The sequence below is a fragment of the Myotis daubentonii genome, chromosome 14, assembly GCF_963259705.1.
Source record: "Myotis daubentonii chromosome 14, mMyoDau2.1, whole genome shotgun sequence".
NCBI classification, from domain to species: domain Eukaryota; kingdom Metazoa; phylum Chordata; class Mammalia; order Chiroptera; family Vespertilionidae; genus Myotis; species Myotis daubentonii.
The window spans coordinates 58,510,425-58,526,673 of record NC_081853.1 but is presented as its reverse complement, the minus strand read 5'-3'; the positions used below and the strand labels follow the sequence as shown (position 1 = coordinate 58,526,673).

Below are 16,249 nucleotides of genomic sequence, written 5' to 3'. Positions count from 1 at the left end.
GGTCCGAAAAGCGCTGTTGCTAGGGTGCCGGGGCTCTCTGCAGCAGCTTCCGGGAGGGGCGGGGCGGTGGGCGGGGCAGGGGCGGGGCCTTGTTACGTTCCCTGGACGGGTGTCCGAGGAGGTCCGTTGGGTGGTGGGTGGACCCATGGGCTTCGTGCCGACGGGTGCGGGGCGGGCTGGCCGCGGGGCGGGCGGGTCAGCCAACCTCACCATCACCCGGTGTCTAAGGGCTCCCCAGGATGCGGGGCGTTCAGTGCCAGCGTTGAGTCATTTGTCAGCAAACTGGGAAGTTGTCCTGATGGATGGACAGAAAGACGGACGAAGAGCGGCTGTGAACGGTGGATAGAGGCGTGTCTAATGTCCAGGCGGACCGAGGTCTGGGTGGAGATGGGCGGGAAACGACGACGCACAGAGGGGTGGTCGGAAGGACGGCCTTCAGGTTTGCTGTGACTGGTGGGTGGTGGCCCCGTGTCCACCCAGGTCCCACCCCGCCGCACGTGGCGGGGCTTGTGTGAGGCTCAGTGTCCTGGACCCGGCGCTGGCCCGTCGGTCTCCCCGGAGTGAATGTGGGTGTCCCTGGGTGGGCCAAGGAGGGGCTGGTGCAGCGGAGGAGGGGGGCCCCCCCACCTGGGCGCTGCTCTTCCCGCAAAGGCGCCAGTGTGGCAGCCCCTGTTGGGAGGTTTTCAGAGGGGTGCGATCAAGCAGATCGAATTCATCCGACAAGTATTTAGCCCTGGCCGGTGTGGCTCAGTGGGTAGAGCGCCGCCTGCAGACTGAAGGATCCGGGTTCGATTCCGGTCAAGGGCACGTACCTCGGTTGCAGGGCCCGGGCCCTGGTGGGGGCTCGTGCAGGAGGCAGCTGATGGATGTGTTTCTCTCACATGGATGTCTCGCTCTGTCTTTTCCTCTCTCTTCCACCACTCCCCCTAAAAGTCAATGGGCAAATATCCTCGGGTGAGAATTAACAACAAACAAACAAAACCAAATATTTATTGAGCATGTATGCTCTGTGGTGGAAATACAGCAATAAACAAAAAAAAAAACAGTTTTTTTAAAAAAAGCTTGCCCTTGCCCGGCCGCTGTGGCTCAGGGGTTGAGTATCAACCTAAGAACCAGGGTCATTGGTTCGATTCCCGATCGGTGGGGCACATGCCCGCTTTGGGGGCTTGATCCCCAGGAGGAGGTGTGCCTGGGGTTCCTCCTCCTCTCTCTGCTCCCCTCCAGCCCCACTGCCCAGCCTCCCGGTTTCCCACGTATCACACGGTGCATTCTCCAGGCTCAGGGCCTGGGGCCAGCTGATCCCCGAACCTGGACTGCACCCCAGAGCCCCTCAGTGTGGCCCCCTCTGCACTCGGGACCATCTGATCCCCTTATCCTGCCCTACTTTCGTCCACAGCCGTTACCAGTCATTTAAGTATCATCCTCTCACCGCGTTGAGCTCTGTGAGGTGGAAATCCCATTGTTCATGAATGTAGCCCGAGCACTCAAACACCATGTAGGTCCAGAAATACATGCGGACTGACTGAATAAAAAGCATGCCAGGAGGTGGTGAGTGACGAAGGTGATGGGAAAGCAGTTAAATGGTGCAGCAGGAGGCGGGGGCAAGGTGAGAGGGACCGGATCTAGGGTAGCCCGGGTCTGGCGCAAAAGGCTCTCACACTGGGGCGGGGGGCCGCTAGGAAGAGGCCGAGCCCAGCCCCCCCTCCCCCCCCAGGCTTCAGGACCTGCAGCCGGTGCTGTGGACTCAGAATAAAAGGCCGACAGGCACCAGTCATTCAGGCCTCACCGCCAGGCACGGCCTCACTCACTCGGCCCACCAGGCTCCACTCCAGGGCTCCCCTGTGCGGCGGAGGCTGGACAGGGCAGGGTCTCCCTGGGGCTGCACCAGCATGAGTTCACTCTGCCGTTCGTTCCGTAAGTGCTTACCAAGGGCTGCCCTGGCCTGGGCACCTGGGACATAGCAAGCATGGACACAGCATGGTCCAGCTGGCATGGCTCAGTGGTTGAGCATCGACCTATGAACCAGGTCACAGTTTTCAACAGATGGAGTTACACATATGTTGATATACAGGTGATATATATGTGATTTGATATGTATGCTCTTTTGCTGTATTCGGTTGTGGGCTCGGTCCTCAGTGTGGGGCGAGCAGGAGGCAGCTAACCAATGATTCTCTCATCATTGATGTTTCTGTCTCTTGCTCCCTCTCCCTTCCTCTCTGAAGTCAATAAAAAAATTTTTTTTTAAAGAAAGAATTGGAATAATAGCACTTGGTTTGGAAGGGCCCACCATAAAGTCAGGCTGAGTGAGAAAAATAAGATCCAGAAAAACATGTCTAAAATGACCTAAGTGTAGACAACAAAGACAGACCACTGTGTAATCGTATATTCCATGATGACAGAAGCAAGGAGAAGCCCAGGGAATGACTATCTTGTAACCACTGGTTCCAGAGAGTGAGGGTGAAAGAAGAAAGAGGCAAGAGCAAGCAAAAGGGGAGAAGATAGAAGACTGCTCACCACCAGCAGTCAGCGCGTCCCCTCATGTGTCTAATTACAGGCGTGTAACTGTGAAGAAAGCGATTTTCAGAGGCACGTTGAGGCGATGAAACCCGTCAAGAAAACCAAGGAAGCAATTGTTAGAGAAAAACCGGACCAGAACCAAACAGCGCTCTGAGAGTTTGGAGTTACACTTCATTCACCGCGGCGGGCTCAGGGAAATGCATCCAAATCTAAGCAAAGCTACAAGCCGAACTTCCCTTTTTATAGAAGAGCCAGCCCTTTGCTTGCTGGCGGCGGCCTTGAAAACTATACAGTTCTATCCAATTAAAAAATGCACCTGGCATGGCATTGGGTGTATCTAGTCTCTGGCCTCCAAGGTCAGAGAGCTAAGTTTATCTCCCCCACTCTTCAAGCAGGCTAGAAAGCAAAGTTACTTTTTCAGAATAAGAGGCCGTCTAAAGAATAGCAGAGAATTCCAAACAGTAGTTTTACAGAATAGGGGCTTTCCTTCACACAATGACCACCTGACCCAAACCTCGGAGAGAGCAGAGAGGAAGCCTGCTGGACCGAAGGGGCTGTGGGGCTCTCCAGACCTTTTTTTAAAACCTATTTTTTTTAATTGATTTCAGAGAGAGGAGGGAGGGGGAGAGAGAAACATCAATGATGAGAGAGACGTGGATTGGCTGTCTCCTGCACGCCCCACACTGGGGATGGAGCCCACAACTCAGGCGTGTGCCCTGACCGGGAATCGAACCCTGACCTCCTGGTTCATGGGCCGCTGCTCAACCCCTGAGCAATGTCAGCAGGGCCATCTGAGTCCTTTTTAAAAATATGTCTTTAGTGAGAGGAAGGGGGAGGGAGAGACAGAGAGAGAAACATCAACTGGTTGCCTCCCATTTACCAACCTGGGACTGAACCCACAGCCTGGGCATGTGCCCTGATAGGGGACTGAGCCAGCAGCCTCTCAGTGCACAGGACAATGTTCAGCCAGCTGAGCCACACCAGCCAGGGCTCATCTGAGTCTTGTTTTGTGTTTGACCTCTGAGAAATCAGTAAGTATAATGTCTTTGTTTTATGCACCTTTCTGTATTTGTTATAATATTCCACATAGTTTTAAAATTTTATCAACACTAATAAAAGAGAAAAATGGTAATTGGCATACGAGCTACCCTTTTCATTGGCTAATCAGGGCTATATGCAAATTAACTGCCAACTAAGATTGGCAGTTAACTGCCAACAAGATGGCGGTTAATTTGCATATGTAGGCACAATGCAGGGAGGCGAAAGGGAAAGCAAGAAGAAGCCCCCTGCCACTGACAGTGATTGGAAACCCAGGGGGGAGCTAAGAGCTGGGGGGCAGGGCAAAGGCGGCCCTGGGGCCGCCTTTGCCCTGCCCCCCAGCCATGATCGGAGAATCAGGCGCCTTTGTCGCCCTGGCCAGTGATAGCAGGAAGTAGGGGTGGAGCCAGCGATGGGAGCTGGGCACGGTCGAAGCTGGCAGTCCCAGGAGCTAGGGGTCCCTTGCCTGGGCCTAAAGCGAAGCCCACGATCACGGGGCCGCTGCAGCTGCGGGTCCCCGCTGCCCGGGCCGGACGCCTAGGCCAGAGGCGTCAGGCCTGGGCAAGGGGCTGATCCTGTGATTGGAGGGTGATGAGGGTCAACGCCTGAGGGCTCCCAGTATGTGAGAGGGGGCAGGCTGGGCTGAGGGACACTCCCCCCCCACACACACACCCAGTGCACGAATTTCGTGCACCGGGCCCCTAGTATTATATAAAAAAAAGAAGTCCCTGACCAGTTTGGCTCAGTGCCTAGAGTGTCAGCCTGCGGACTGAAGAGTCCCAGGTTCGATTTTGGCCAAGGGCATGTACCTGGGTTGCGGGCACATCCCCAGTAGGAGGTGTGCAGGAGGCAGCTGATTGATGTTTCTCTCTCATTGATGTTTCTAACTCTCTATCCCTCTCCCTTCCTCTCTGTAAAAAATCAATAAAATATATTTTTAAAAAAAGAAAAGTTATCGTGTTTTCTTTGATGACTGAATCCGAATTATTAACCAGTATCCACATTATTAACCAGTACCATACTGGTTAATGATGTGGATTGACTATTAACGCGATGCCTAGTCAATGTTCCTGAGAGGATGGTCCTTGGGGCAGGAGGGAGGGTCCACCAAGGTGAGTTTGGCCGACTCCTGTGATCCCAGGAGCCTGCAGGATGGGCCCTGGTGGAGACAACTGCAGGCAAACATCCAGGCTTTTGCCCTGAAGGGAGCGCGATGGGGCGGGCGCTCCAGGAGGAGGTGGGGAGCAGAGGAAAGGCTCAGTTTCTGGCCTGTGGCTCCTGTTTTCTCCCTAAAAACCAGGCGAGGCCATTGCTGATGGGGGCAGGGGCACCAGAGGTTAGAGATGATGGAGGGCCGAGGGCCGGGCAGCAAGCCCTGCAGGGCCTGGAGGTGGAGGGAGGTAGTGAGAGAGCTGGCCTCAGGGATGAAGGAACCAGGCCCAGCAGGAAGGGGCCAGGGCCAGAGGTCGTCCAGAGCCGGAGAGGCAAGAACTGAACCAGGAGGTTGAGGCGGCCCTTCCGCCCGAAGTCGGCAGCTGGGCAGCCTTTGTTGCACTTTGTCTCCCTCCAGAGCAGCCGGGGCGGGTCGGGGTGGGGGTGGGGGGGGGTGGGGGTGGGGGGGGGTGGGGGTAGCATAGACAGTCAGCATCTCTCCACACCCCTTTCCTGCCTGTTCCTTAAGTGGAACGAGCCGTTCTTGCTCAACCCCACCCTCTCTGGCCTCAAGAACTCCCAGTGGCCCCCGCGCCGGCTCAAGGGTTGGGTTGGACGTGCAGATGCTTGTAGGGAACGCGATGTTCCTCCAGGGCAGGGGCGACCCTGGATGTCCCCCCCCCCCCCCCCCCCCCCCCCCCCCCCCGCACCCACAGCCTGGATGTCTGCCCGGGGGCGGGGCCGGCTGCAAATCATTCCTAAGAATTTTTTTTTTCCAGAACAAAAGGCAGGAAAATTACCAAGAAAAAGATCCCTCCTGGCCAGGGTGGAGGCGCTGGAAGCACACCCAGTCCCTGGCACCAGCAGGCAGTGAGGGCGGGAGGGGGGCACTCGGGAACCCCATTGTGCTGGAAAGCCAGCCTGGTCACAGCAACACTCTTTAATATTTTTATTGATTTCAGACGGGGGGCTGGGGGGGGAGAGAAGCATCAATGATGAGAATCACTGGTCAGCTGCCTCTTGCACGCACCACACACTAGGGATGGAGGCTGCAACCCGGGCCTGTGCCCTGACCAGCCACCCAGCTATGCCGCCGGACTACACAACACCCTGATGGACCTTTCCTGCACGCTGTCAACCAGGCCCTTGAACCAGTTCCGGGTCGCGGAGGCTAGGCCCTTGGTTATAAACTAGCTTTACCCATTTACCAGGGAGGAGGACAGCCCCCCTGGGAGCACAAGAGGGGAGACCGCTCCAGCCACGGGACCCCAGCTCCCGACTGCATGCCCAGGCAAAGCCCAGGGCAGGGGAATGGGCGGGTGGCGGTGCCCACCCGTAAGCCTGGCTCCTTGTTCCCAGAGAAGCCAGCCAAAAAGAGGCTCCAACTCATCCTTGTGGGCTCCCCTCAGGCCAGCTGCGTGAAACTGCCTTCAATTCTGACGCCGGAGTTCAGGGTCTGGGGGTCACGAGCCCTCTCCCCGCTCAGCTCCGTCCTGGTTGGGAAAATGCTCTGGCTTCCCAAGCTGCCAGGGGCAACCACCCCTTGTCTGGGCCCAGGCTTATTCCTGGGGCATCTGAGCCGGTGTAGCCGCACCTCTCACTCTGAGCTGAGGCTGGCAGCACAGTTCTGGGACAGGAGGCAGCGTCCAAGGGGACTCAAGGGCTGATCCAACTTGCCCGGGACGGATGCACATCTGTCCAAAGGCCGCTTCCCTCCTGCCCCGCAGGCAGAGCCCAGCCTTAGGTCCCCGCTCCTCGTCTGCGTCTGCCTGGACATGGGGTTGTGTACTCATGTCCGCTCAGGCCCGGCCTTCCATTTGAGAATGAAAATGTCCAGTTCACAGGAAGGAAGCTCAGATGTTATGCTGCAAATGCTGGTTTGCTTAGCTGGGGGTCTGGACTCTCTCTCTTCCTTTTCACCTGTTTACTAGAAAAAATACCAACCGCACACGCCTGCCGCCTCATCCTGGGCCTTGGGGGACCTGGCTAGGAGATGCTGGGTCCTGGCTTCCAGGAGAACACAGTGACCTTTGACCCTGGGCTCAGTGCAATTCTGCAGAGGAGGACGGGGTGGGCCTGAGCCAGGAGGTCATGGGTTCCATGCCAGGGTGTGGGATTGATCCCCTGGAGGAAGCGTGTAGGAGGCAGCCGATCTCTCATTGATGTTTCTATCTCTCCGTCCCTCTCTCTAAAAATCAATAAAGCCCGGCCAGTGTGGCTCAGCGGTTGAACCTTGATCTATGAACCAGGAGGTTGCAGTTCAATTCCCAGTCAGGGCACAGTGGTGTGTGCAGGAGGCAGCCGATCAATGATTCTCTCATCATCATTAATGTTTCTCTCTCTCTCTCTAAAAATCAATAAAAACATTAAAAAAATAATTCAGCAAGCCGGTTTTGCTCAGTGGATAGAGCGCTGGCCTGCAGACTGAAGGGTCCCGGGTTTGATTCTGGTCAAGGGCATGTACCTCGGTTGCAGGCTCCTCCCTGGCATGGGCCCTGGTCAGGGCTTGTGCAGAAGGCAACCAATCGGCGTGTTTCTCTCGCATTATTTCTGTCTTTCCCTCTCTCTCTAAAAATCAATGAAAAAACATCCTCAGGTGAGGATTACAAAAACAATAAAAAAACCACCACATAAAATAACATCATAAGGAGCCACTCACTCTCCCGAGGCCACAGCAGCCCACAGAGAGAAGAGCAGCATGGCCAAGGGCGGCAACAGGCGTGGAGCCACCCTCATCCTTGAACTAGGAGCCTGGGGCTGCTGTCCCGTCCGCCCAGAAAGACGGAGGGTACCAGCACTCGAGGAAGGGTCCAGGGCTGCTCAGTGGACCGCTGTACATCAGTCCTGATTCCAGGGGTGTCAATAGTGTCAGAATGTCCACAGCAGGTCGAGATTTGTTCACTAAACAAACGAGCTGAGCCAGACCCAACTCCTGACGCCCTCATTCAGAACCTAGTTAACATGGTCTGAATTCACAGCTGGCTGTCCAGTACATTCCTGGTTGACACACTGCACTTTGTTTGCATATCCCCTAATTAGGTAACAGTACACACTCCTGGCCACCATCTGTGATGGGGCATCCGTCTGCAGGGAGGATGAGCAAGGGAGGCAACATTCACACTTACCATGACGCCTTGTGAAACAACCATTTCCTTAACCACGATGTGACTGTTTTAATTCTGTTGTTATAAAACTGATGCACTAAGACAGCTGAGGATCCATTCAGGTAACTCTGATAGAACAAATCTCTAGCTTCCTGTCACAACATACACAGGAAGCAAAACCTCATGCGACGTCCACGCCTTAGGGCTGAGACTGTGGACAACATGATCTTGAGGCTGTCCTGGCATTTGTTTGTTTCTTCACGAATTGATTTTAGAAAGAGATGAAGGGAGATTTGTTCCACGTATGTATGCATTCATTGGTTGGTTCTTCTAGGCGCCCTGACTGGGAATCAAAACCATGGCACACTGGGACGACTCTCCAACCAACTGACCTCCCCAGGGCTGTCCCGGCATTTATTTATTATTGTAATACATGTCTATTGCTTTCAGAGAGGAAGGGAGCGGGAGAGAGACAGAAACATCAATGGTGAGAGAGAATCATGATCTGCTGCCTCCTGCATGCCCCACACTGGGGACCAAGCCCGAAACTGGGCCTGCGCCCTGACCAGGAATTGAACCGTGACCTCCTGGTTCAGAGGTTGATGCTCAACCACTGAGCCACGCCGGCCGGGCTGCCTGACATTTCTTACCTGTTCATAGCAATACCACCACAAAAACCACAAAGGTCAAACCATATTTAAGTAATTAAAGTCTTGGCGAAGGCCAGTTTGGCTTTGAGGGTTCAACTACCAGTTTCTGGGGCCCCACGTGGGTATTCTGTAGGGACGCCCACTATTTGGCCTTTGCACTGCCAGGTGTAGGTGAGACCAAACTGGAACACGGTTTTGTGGCAGAATGGGCCCCTTTGGTGACCTGTGGGAACAGTGGCCTGTCAGTCATTGCTGGCTCTGGTAGCCACGCTGCAAGAAGGAAATAAACAGCGTCACACAGGTGGCTCTGCTGGGCCCCATCGGGGAGCACATCTTCCCGGGCAAGGGACGTGTGGGTCCCCGGGCACACCATCCCCAGCAACTCAGAGCTGTGGTTCCTTTTATGTGTCAACTTGACTAGGCCCTGGGGTGTCCAGGCATTTGGTCAAACATTATCTGGGAGTTTTCTGTAAGAGTGACTCGATGAGATTAACATTTAAATCAACAGAGTCTGTCTCCCCCAGGTAAGAGGGCATTTTCCGTCTGACTGCTTTGGAATCGGGACACCGGCTCTTCCTGGACATTGACCTGGGACAGCACTGGGAGCTGGTCTGTGGCGCAGTGGGTGCTGACGTAGCAGCCTGGGCAGGGGCGGCACAGAGGTGAGGTGGGGCCCAGGGCACCGACCCAGCCTGGTCCCAGAGGCCAGGCCCCTGCCAAATGAGTGACCGGATGGCCTGGAGCCCTGGTGTGAGAGGACAAAGGACACGGCCGCACTGGAAAGTCAGACAGACCTGCCGGCCTTTATTAACCAAGAGCTAAGCCACGCCCAGAGCTAGCTTTTAAAAACCCAACCTTGTTTATGGCAAACAATGATTTAATTGTGTTCAATATCATAGAGCAAGAATCAATCACTTCCAATCACTTATTCTTCTAAGATTAAAACACAAGAGTAAAACGGTTTAAAATAAAATTCTCCCCAATGATTTAAAAATAATTCCAATTGAAAGACATTTCAAACACCATGTATAGACTCAGGACCAAAAAGAGACTTTAAGACATTTTTACCTTTGAGGTAGCACAACAATGCTAAATTAGATTTCTTTTATTACATTGAGCTTTTAAGAAAATAATGAGGAATCTACCTTTTGCTCAAGGTGGGTGAAATGGTTTTCTGCAAATCCCCCAGGAGGTTAGTGACAGTTTTCTTTAAAAAAACCCTTTTTAAGTATAAAGATAGCCCTACAGTGTGTAAAAGGAACCCCATGGAAGGCTGCTTCCCATAAAACAGACATCAGAATAGTCGAGGAACCTCAGCAGTCAAGACAGGAGGAGTCAGAGGTAACTGTAGTGAAAGAGCAAAACAACTTGTATCTTGGCAAGATTGGTTTACAAGTGCATGTCAAGAACAAAAATTCCAACTGAAAACAAAAGATAAAAGATGACATTCATGGGTCTTTTTCTCTGTGCAAAATGCTCTTGCGATGTTTTAAAGGAGACAGGGCTGTTGTTACACTGACACATGGCCATGCTGTGCCCCCTCACTGGTGCTCTGCCGTGGCGAGAACCTGGCTGGTAGGAGGACCACCACCTCCGGCTGGAGGACCATTTCTTGCCACTTCTCTGCCCAATTTGCTCATTAAACTGCTCAAACCTCCGCCCTGGATTCTGAGTCCACAGCAATGACATGTGAGGACATCGAGCAGGCGGTCGGAACACGTGGACATTCCTTCAGAGAGCGGGTGTGACACACCGGGGCCAGAAGGAAGGATAACGCTGCACCTCGAGGCTCTCGGAACATTCTCCACGTCCAAACCCACGAACAGAGGGATCATTTCCCAACACACGCTCTGCCCCCTGAGGCTCAACCACCAGCGAAGGCCTTGCCCGGCAAGTGTGGGCCCGGAGCCAGGGCTGAGCCTGTCTGCCACCTGATTCCCACGCTGCACTGACTGGGACACTCGGGCCCCTGGCACCTTGGTCATGGCTCTGTCCCATTTCACTCACGCTGGTCCCTTTAAAGTCTCCCTCCTTCAAGCCAGACCCCTAAGGGCCCTGTATGCAGTGAGGGGCTAGGCTGGTGATCCATGTGGCAGTCTGTGACAGAGCAGGGGGACTTAGCCCTGATGAGCTCTCTATAAAACACCAATCACGAGTGAGCCGGGGGCCGAGAGGCTTTTGTGAAGGGAATACTGCAAGGGGGCAGGACGGGCAGGCCCCTCCCTAGCAGCCTGAAGGAGTGACTCTGGCATGGAGGTCAGTGCCCTGGCTCATGCTGGCATGGCGGGTGGGGGGATGCAGAGGGGGCATCTGCTCAGTGTTCTAACAGCGTCCTGACATAGTCTGGGGCCAGACTTCTGTGTCACTCCTGAAGCCCGATGTACCTGTTACCTTTGCAAGACACTGGCGCGGTGTGGTTCTTGTCAGCTAAAGTGCAAGATCCGCTTTCTTAACTGATTTGCTATGAAAGCAACCCCACAGAAAAGAGCCACCGTGAAAGGCCATGAGGGAAACCACGCAGCTTCCCACGCGAGCTGTCCGTGTTGGGGTATCAGCTGCAGCCTTTCGGGATCCCAGGGCGGCAGTGCAGGCGGCCAGGGCAGCTGGGAACGCGCCTCCTGCTTCCAGCCCCGGAGCACGGCCGGGCTGTGAGCCACCACTGGGGCTCTCGTGACCGCACCGCCTGGGAACAGAGCGCATGGCTCATGTGGCCTGGAAGGCTCCGCACGGCCCCGTCAGCGTCCACAGCAGGGGCGACGAGGCCCCAGCATGTCACCTCCTAGGGACTTACTGAGTTATACAAGTTTTAAAAACATCGTATTGGAAAGGGCCTCTTGATTTAATATAAACTTGGCTACAATGCAAATTTCACACTGCTCTTAGGATCGCTTCTAACATCTGTTTTTAAGCCATTCTGAAGAAAAAATTTCATTCTGAAATATATCTAGCTAATTAGGATAATTCATCAGAATTCTACCTGATATGATTAAAAGGTTTAAAAAGTTTTAAAATACAAGCTAAATTACTTTCCTTTGGGATCAACAACTGGAACCCCAAATATCCTAATATCTTAATTAGAAAGGCCTTCGCAGTAATTCTATAAAATTGAAAATGATGCCGAGTTTTGAAAACTAACAAAGAGTTGGTCTTTAGAATAAAAGCCTGAGTCAGTTGACAAACTGATGTATATGGATGTATCCAAGGGGAATTCCTAAATAGAGAAATGTTGTTTTAATTTCAAAAAATAGCTGCTGCTTCTTTTAAAGAGTTTAAAAATGGATGGTTCAACAGCGAAGCTAGGTGGTGCTGGAGCAGAAAGCAAGGCTCTTTGCAGTACCACCTCTTGCTGGCACCCTGCCGAGCCAGGAGAGGCACCTGGCAACTGGGGTGGCAGGAATTATCCAGGAAAGTGATGGGTCAGATAAAGTGATGGCACCTCCAGGCCCCGGCTCCTTATAAACGGACAGCAATTTATTCATGCAAACTGCACAGAGATTAAACAAAACAAAATCTAAAAGAACTCCCCCTCCCCAACCCAGAAAACCTTCCCTCTCTGCTACCTGAAGAAAGTACCAAACCCAAAGGTTCTGCTCTAACATGAGCCCCAAGGACCGGTGAGTGTGCTCGGTGCTGACCCGCCGGGCCCGGGCAGGGCCGTCCCCTAAGCTTCACTGCGAGTTGGGAGGCAGCTGTCACGTGTGCAGCTCTCAGCAGACGGAACAATGCCACAGGACCACAGGCCTCCGTCTTACTGCCAGCATTTCCCACTGTAAAACCAAAGGCTACAATTGTGAACACGTGGACTCCTCAGAGGACACACGAGATGGAAGGCTGCAGCGTTCCTCCCTTGAGAAAGGCCGGGCGTGGCCGCGGACAGTTATGCTACAGGCTGCGCAGACCTTGCTACCTTCCTAGAGCAACAGCAGCAGCAGGAGAGGAAAGGGAGACGTTACACTTTGGACTTTGTATCAGGCACTTAATTGTTGGAGAGACATGCCGTTTGGAACCAAAGATGTGAAACTGGGCTGGAATACTCATCACAAGTCTAACAATAGGCTTTCAGAGCAAAGTGGAGGTGGGGGTTGGACCTCTACCCTCCTTTAGTGCTGACTTCCAAGTTTCCTAAACACCCGTGGCCACAGCCACGGCAGCAGCAGTTCTGTCGCGTCTGCTGTGTGTGTGTGTCCTGTGGCTGACGGGAGGTCTCGGTGTCACGCTGAGAAGACTGCGGGGCGGCACACCTACTGCCCAGGATCGCTGAGATCCAGGCTGGAGCCAAACATCTTCACCAGCTGCTCCTCATAGTGGGAGATGTTCCTCTTCATGATGTCCATGCAGGGCCCCAGCAGCCTCTCGAACGCTTGCACATCCATAACTACGTTGTTAGAGAGAGAGGAGGGAGATAATGAATTCCAGACCAACGACTCAAAGCCGTTTCCTTCCTGCAAACCTTCTTCCACACACACATCCACGTGACAGGGGATTAGAGGGGGGCACTGAGCACTTGGGAAAAGAAGGGGCGCTTCTACGGGAGCACAGCAGGGCGGTGTCCTCAGGGTTTGAGACCTGGCAGAGCCCGGCAGCTATTGCTCTCCGCCCCACAGCCCTGGACGCCTGCTTTCTCTTCACACTCTGTTCCATCCCCAGCCTCTCAGGGGCAGCCTGTCTTGTCCACAGGCGATGTCAGTGCCCAGAAATGTTGGTGAGAAAACAGTCACTCGTTTCTGGTTGGTCACACTGAACTGCCCCAGCCTAGATGCAAGAACCGGATATAAGCCGAGGCTTGCTGATGAGAAAAAAGCACTGCATGGGAGAAAAGAAGTATTCATGCATAAGGAGTTTTCTTACCTAAGCATTTGACGTCTCCCACAGCATAAGCAGAAGCAGCTCTGGGCTTGTTGGTCACCAGGGCAAGCTCTCCAAAGTATTGTCCCTTATGGCAGCGGGCGATCTCCACCTCCTGGTTGCCACCCTCCTTGTTTACTTTGGTCTGGAGCAGGAAGAGAGCACGACCCGCTGACTCCAGAGTCACAGTGGGCGTGTCCAGTTGCACACACTTAATCCCCCCTTACTAGAGCAACAAATTACTGAGCAGTGCACTTTGCTGGGACCCCAGCTGTACCAGGGGAACTGCATGGGCTATGTCAGTGGCTTGGCTTTCACCTGGGACCTCCTGAGTCCCATACCTCTCAGGTAATAGCTGAACAGCAAGAGGTAAGGCACAGGCCATTTCCTTTTGAATGTTTATATATATTATTACTATATACTTCACATTAATATGTTATAAGCAATTATAACATAGTTAACATGTTATGTATAACATACTATGTTACGATTATATATAATTAATTATATATAACACATCATCACTATAGTATATTATATATTTAATAATATATGCTACTATTATAATGTTAATATGCATTAACATATAATAATAGGTATATTTTATACTCATATATGAATCCTCTTGGTTTGCTAGATGCTGGCTTCCCTGGCACGGGGGGAAAGAGCGTCTGACCAGTTCTCTCTAAACGCCACGCTTTTCTCAGGGAGAGGGCCCGTCCTGGGCTGCTGCTTTTGAGCGGAGACCATGACTTTCCAGGACGCACTGTGCAGTGCCAACTTTCTTTTTGGTATTGCCTACTTCTTAAGTTAGTGGTCCCATCCCACGTTTTTTAAAGAAGAATTAAGTAACTAAATATTTTTAAAAATAATGTCTGACCTTAAAATTCGGTGGATTAACTCTGTATTAAGAAATCAAGCAGGTTGTAATCCATGCTTATCAGGTCACTGAAAAGAATGAATAATGTACTATATGTACATAATATCTAGAGTTTCCTTTTTTAAAGAAACAAATCCCTCTGCTGAACTAAGCAATAACTTGTTCAAGTAAATAATTATTTAGAATTTTTAGTAAGAATTAGTCTCAAATCTCTAAGAGAAACTTTATGTTATGGGTAGAGAGATGTTTTTTTGAGGGTTTATTTAGAAAAACAAAAGTGCCACACGAGCTTACACAGCTTGACCATCTTTCCACACTCCTGCCCTGACCTGTTTGCTCTTATGTCAACCTGCCCCATTCACGCCAACGCTCTCTTTCCTGTGTCTGTAGCAATCTCTGGGAGTACGGACATGGCGGTGCCCTGTCTCTTTCCTGGAATAGCACTTGCTGCACGGTCACACCAATAGCAGAGGCCTCAGGGTCTGTGACAGTGCAGATGCTGTTCAGTAGGTTGGGACAGAGCCCAAGACCCTGCATTCCCGACAAGTTCGCGAGCCCCCAGGGCCACAGTGCTGCTGTCCCACACTGCTGTGTGGCAGTGAACACCTGAGAAATGCACAGACATGGGTCAGCAGCCCCGCACTGTGAGTGAAGGACACAGAAGCTTCCAACCATTGCTCCATGGCAAACAGCAGGTCTGTTTTAAGTTAGCAATCAAGCCATCTGCTAAGCAATCATCGTAATTTCCTTCCTTCCTTCCTTCCTTCCTTCCTTCCTTCCTTCCTTCCTTCCTTCCTTCCTCCCTCCCTCCCTCCCTCCCTCCCTCCCTCCCTCCCTCCCTTCCTTCCTTCCTTCCTTCCTTCCTTCCTTCCTTCCTCTCTCTCCGTTCTGAGCGTTTAATGAAGATGTTCTGCAGAGGCTTCCTACTAGGCTGATAGTATTAGGCATAACTCACTACGTGAACAAATTCTATTTTCTTCAAAACAATGGGAACAGGGACATCTGGTGATGGTGTATTTATGGTGAGATCACGCTCCCTCCTACAGTCCTGGGTTTCTAGGTCTCCCTGCCCATCAAACAGCCAGTGTAACGATCGTCCTGGAGACCTCCCCGCCCAGGGCTCCACAAAGGAAGCTCTCTGCATGTCCAACACCTACATGTACTTCTTAACTGTATAATCCCACCCATCTTCCATGAGGATGTTTATTTCTATGGATTTATAGGGCAAAGTTTCTCCTATCATTGATTACACAGCAGAGACAAAGGCAACAGGGACAAGAAGAAATACGCTGAGTCCTCATCAATGGACAGGCCTGAACAGGGGTCTCTGTCGGTCACACACCTTACCTACCAATGAGGGTGTTGGCACACTGACCACACTTCACATTATGTAAAGCAAACAGCTGCTTTCTGTGCATACCCCTGGCATCTGGGTCTTCCCTGGAATAACTTGCATCGTCACACGTCAACTCACCTTGCTTTTAATCAAGATGCTCACTTCACCAGACTCTATAATGTAAAAGCTATCAGCCTTTTCACCCTGAAACGGAAAGGAGGTCAGGTACATAAGCACTGAAGAGGGGCACAGAAGTCGGTCATTTGTTATTGCCTGAGCTCTGATTTGATTTCTTTTCCAACCTACAAGTCAATCAATGGCTAAAAATCCAGAACAAAATGAGAGGATCCTGATGACGGGACGTCAGTCCGATGTCACTGACACACATTTCCTGACAGGGAATAGTCCCAGCTTCCTCCACGACGGTGCCCAGGCTCCCCTGCACAGAGCACCGGCCTCCTTACTGCTCGTGCTGGCTCACTACTGAAGCCTGTGACAAGGGATCAGCAGCCGAGGCTGCTCCAGCCAACATCAGGGCGACTCCTGGCCGCCCTGGGTCATGGAGCCCCAGGGTGACTGACCAAACGCAGCCTCTGGCCGCACGGATCTGGTGGGGGCCTCGCTGTGGTGAGGAAGCTGTTTTGATGTGGCCTTATGTCACCCTTCGAGCCTCAGGCTTTTCTTTTGCTTGTTTTGACTTTAACCCACTTCACTGAACTAGTCATTC

The 16,249-nt window shown here is 52.5% G+C and overlaps 1 protein-coding gene across 2 annotated transcripts in view; it reads right to left on the bottom strand.

Annotated features, from left to right (window-relative positions):
* Window positions 1-9,674: 9,674 nt before the first annotated feature.
* PRKAR2A (protein kinase cAMP-dependent type II regulatory subunit alpha) overlaps window positions 9,675-16,249 on the bottom strand; it is a 44,539-nt gene continuing 37,964 nt past the window's right edge. For both annotated transcript variants that reach the window (XM_059664852.1, XM_059664851.1), the window contains 3 exons: window positions 15,661-15,726; window positions 13,310-13,451; window positions 9,675-12,836 (listed from right to left, as the gene is read on the bottom strand). In XM_059664852.1, the coding sequence (XP_059520835.1) occupies window positions 12,703-12,836; window positions 13,310-13,451; window positions 15,661-15,726 (342 nt within the window). In that variant the 3' untranslated portion in view covers window positions 9,675-12,702. The remainder of the gene's footprint in view (window positions 12,837-13,309; window positions 13,452-15,660; window positions 15,727-16,249) is intronic.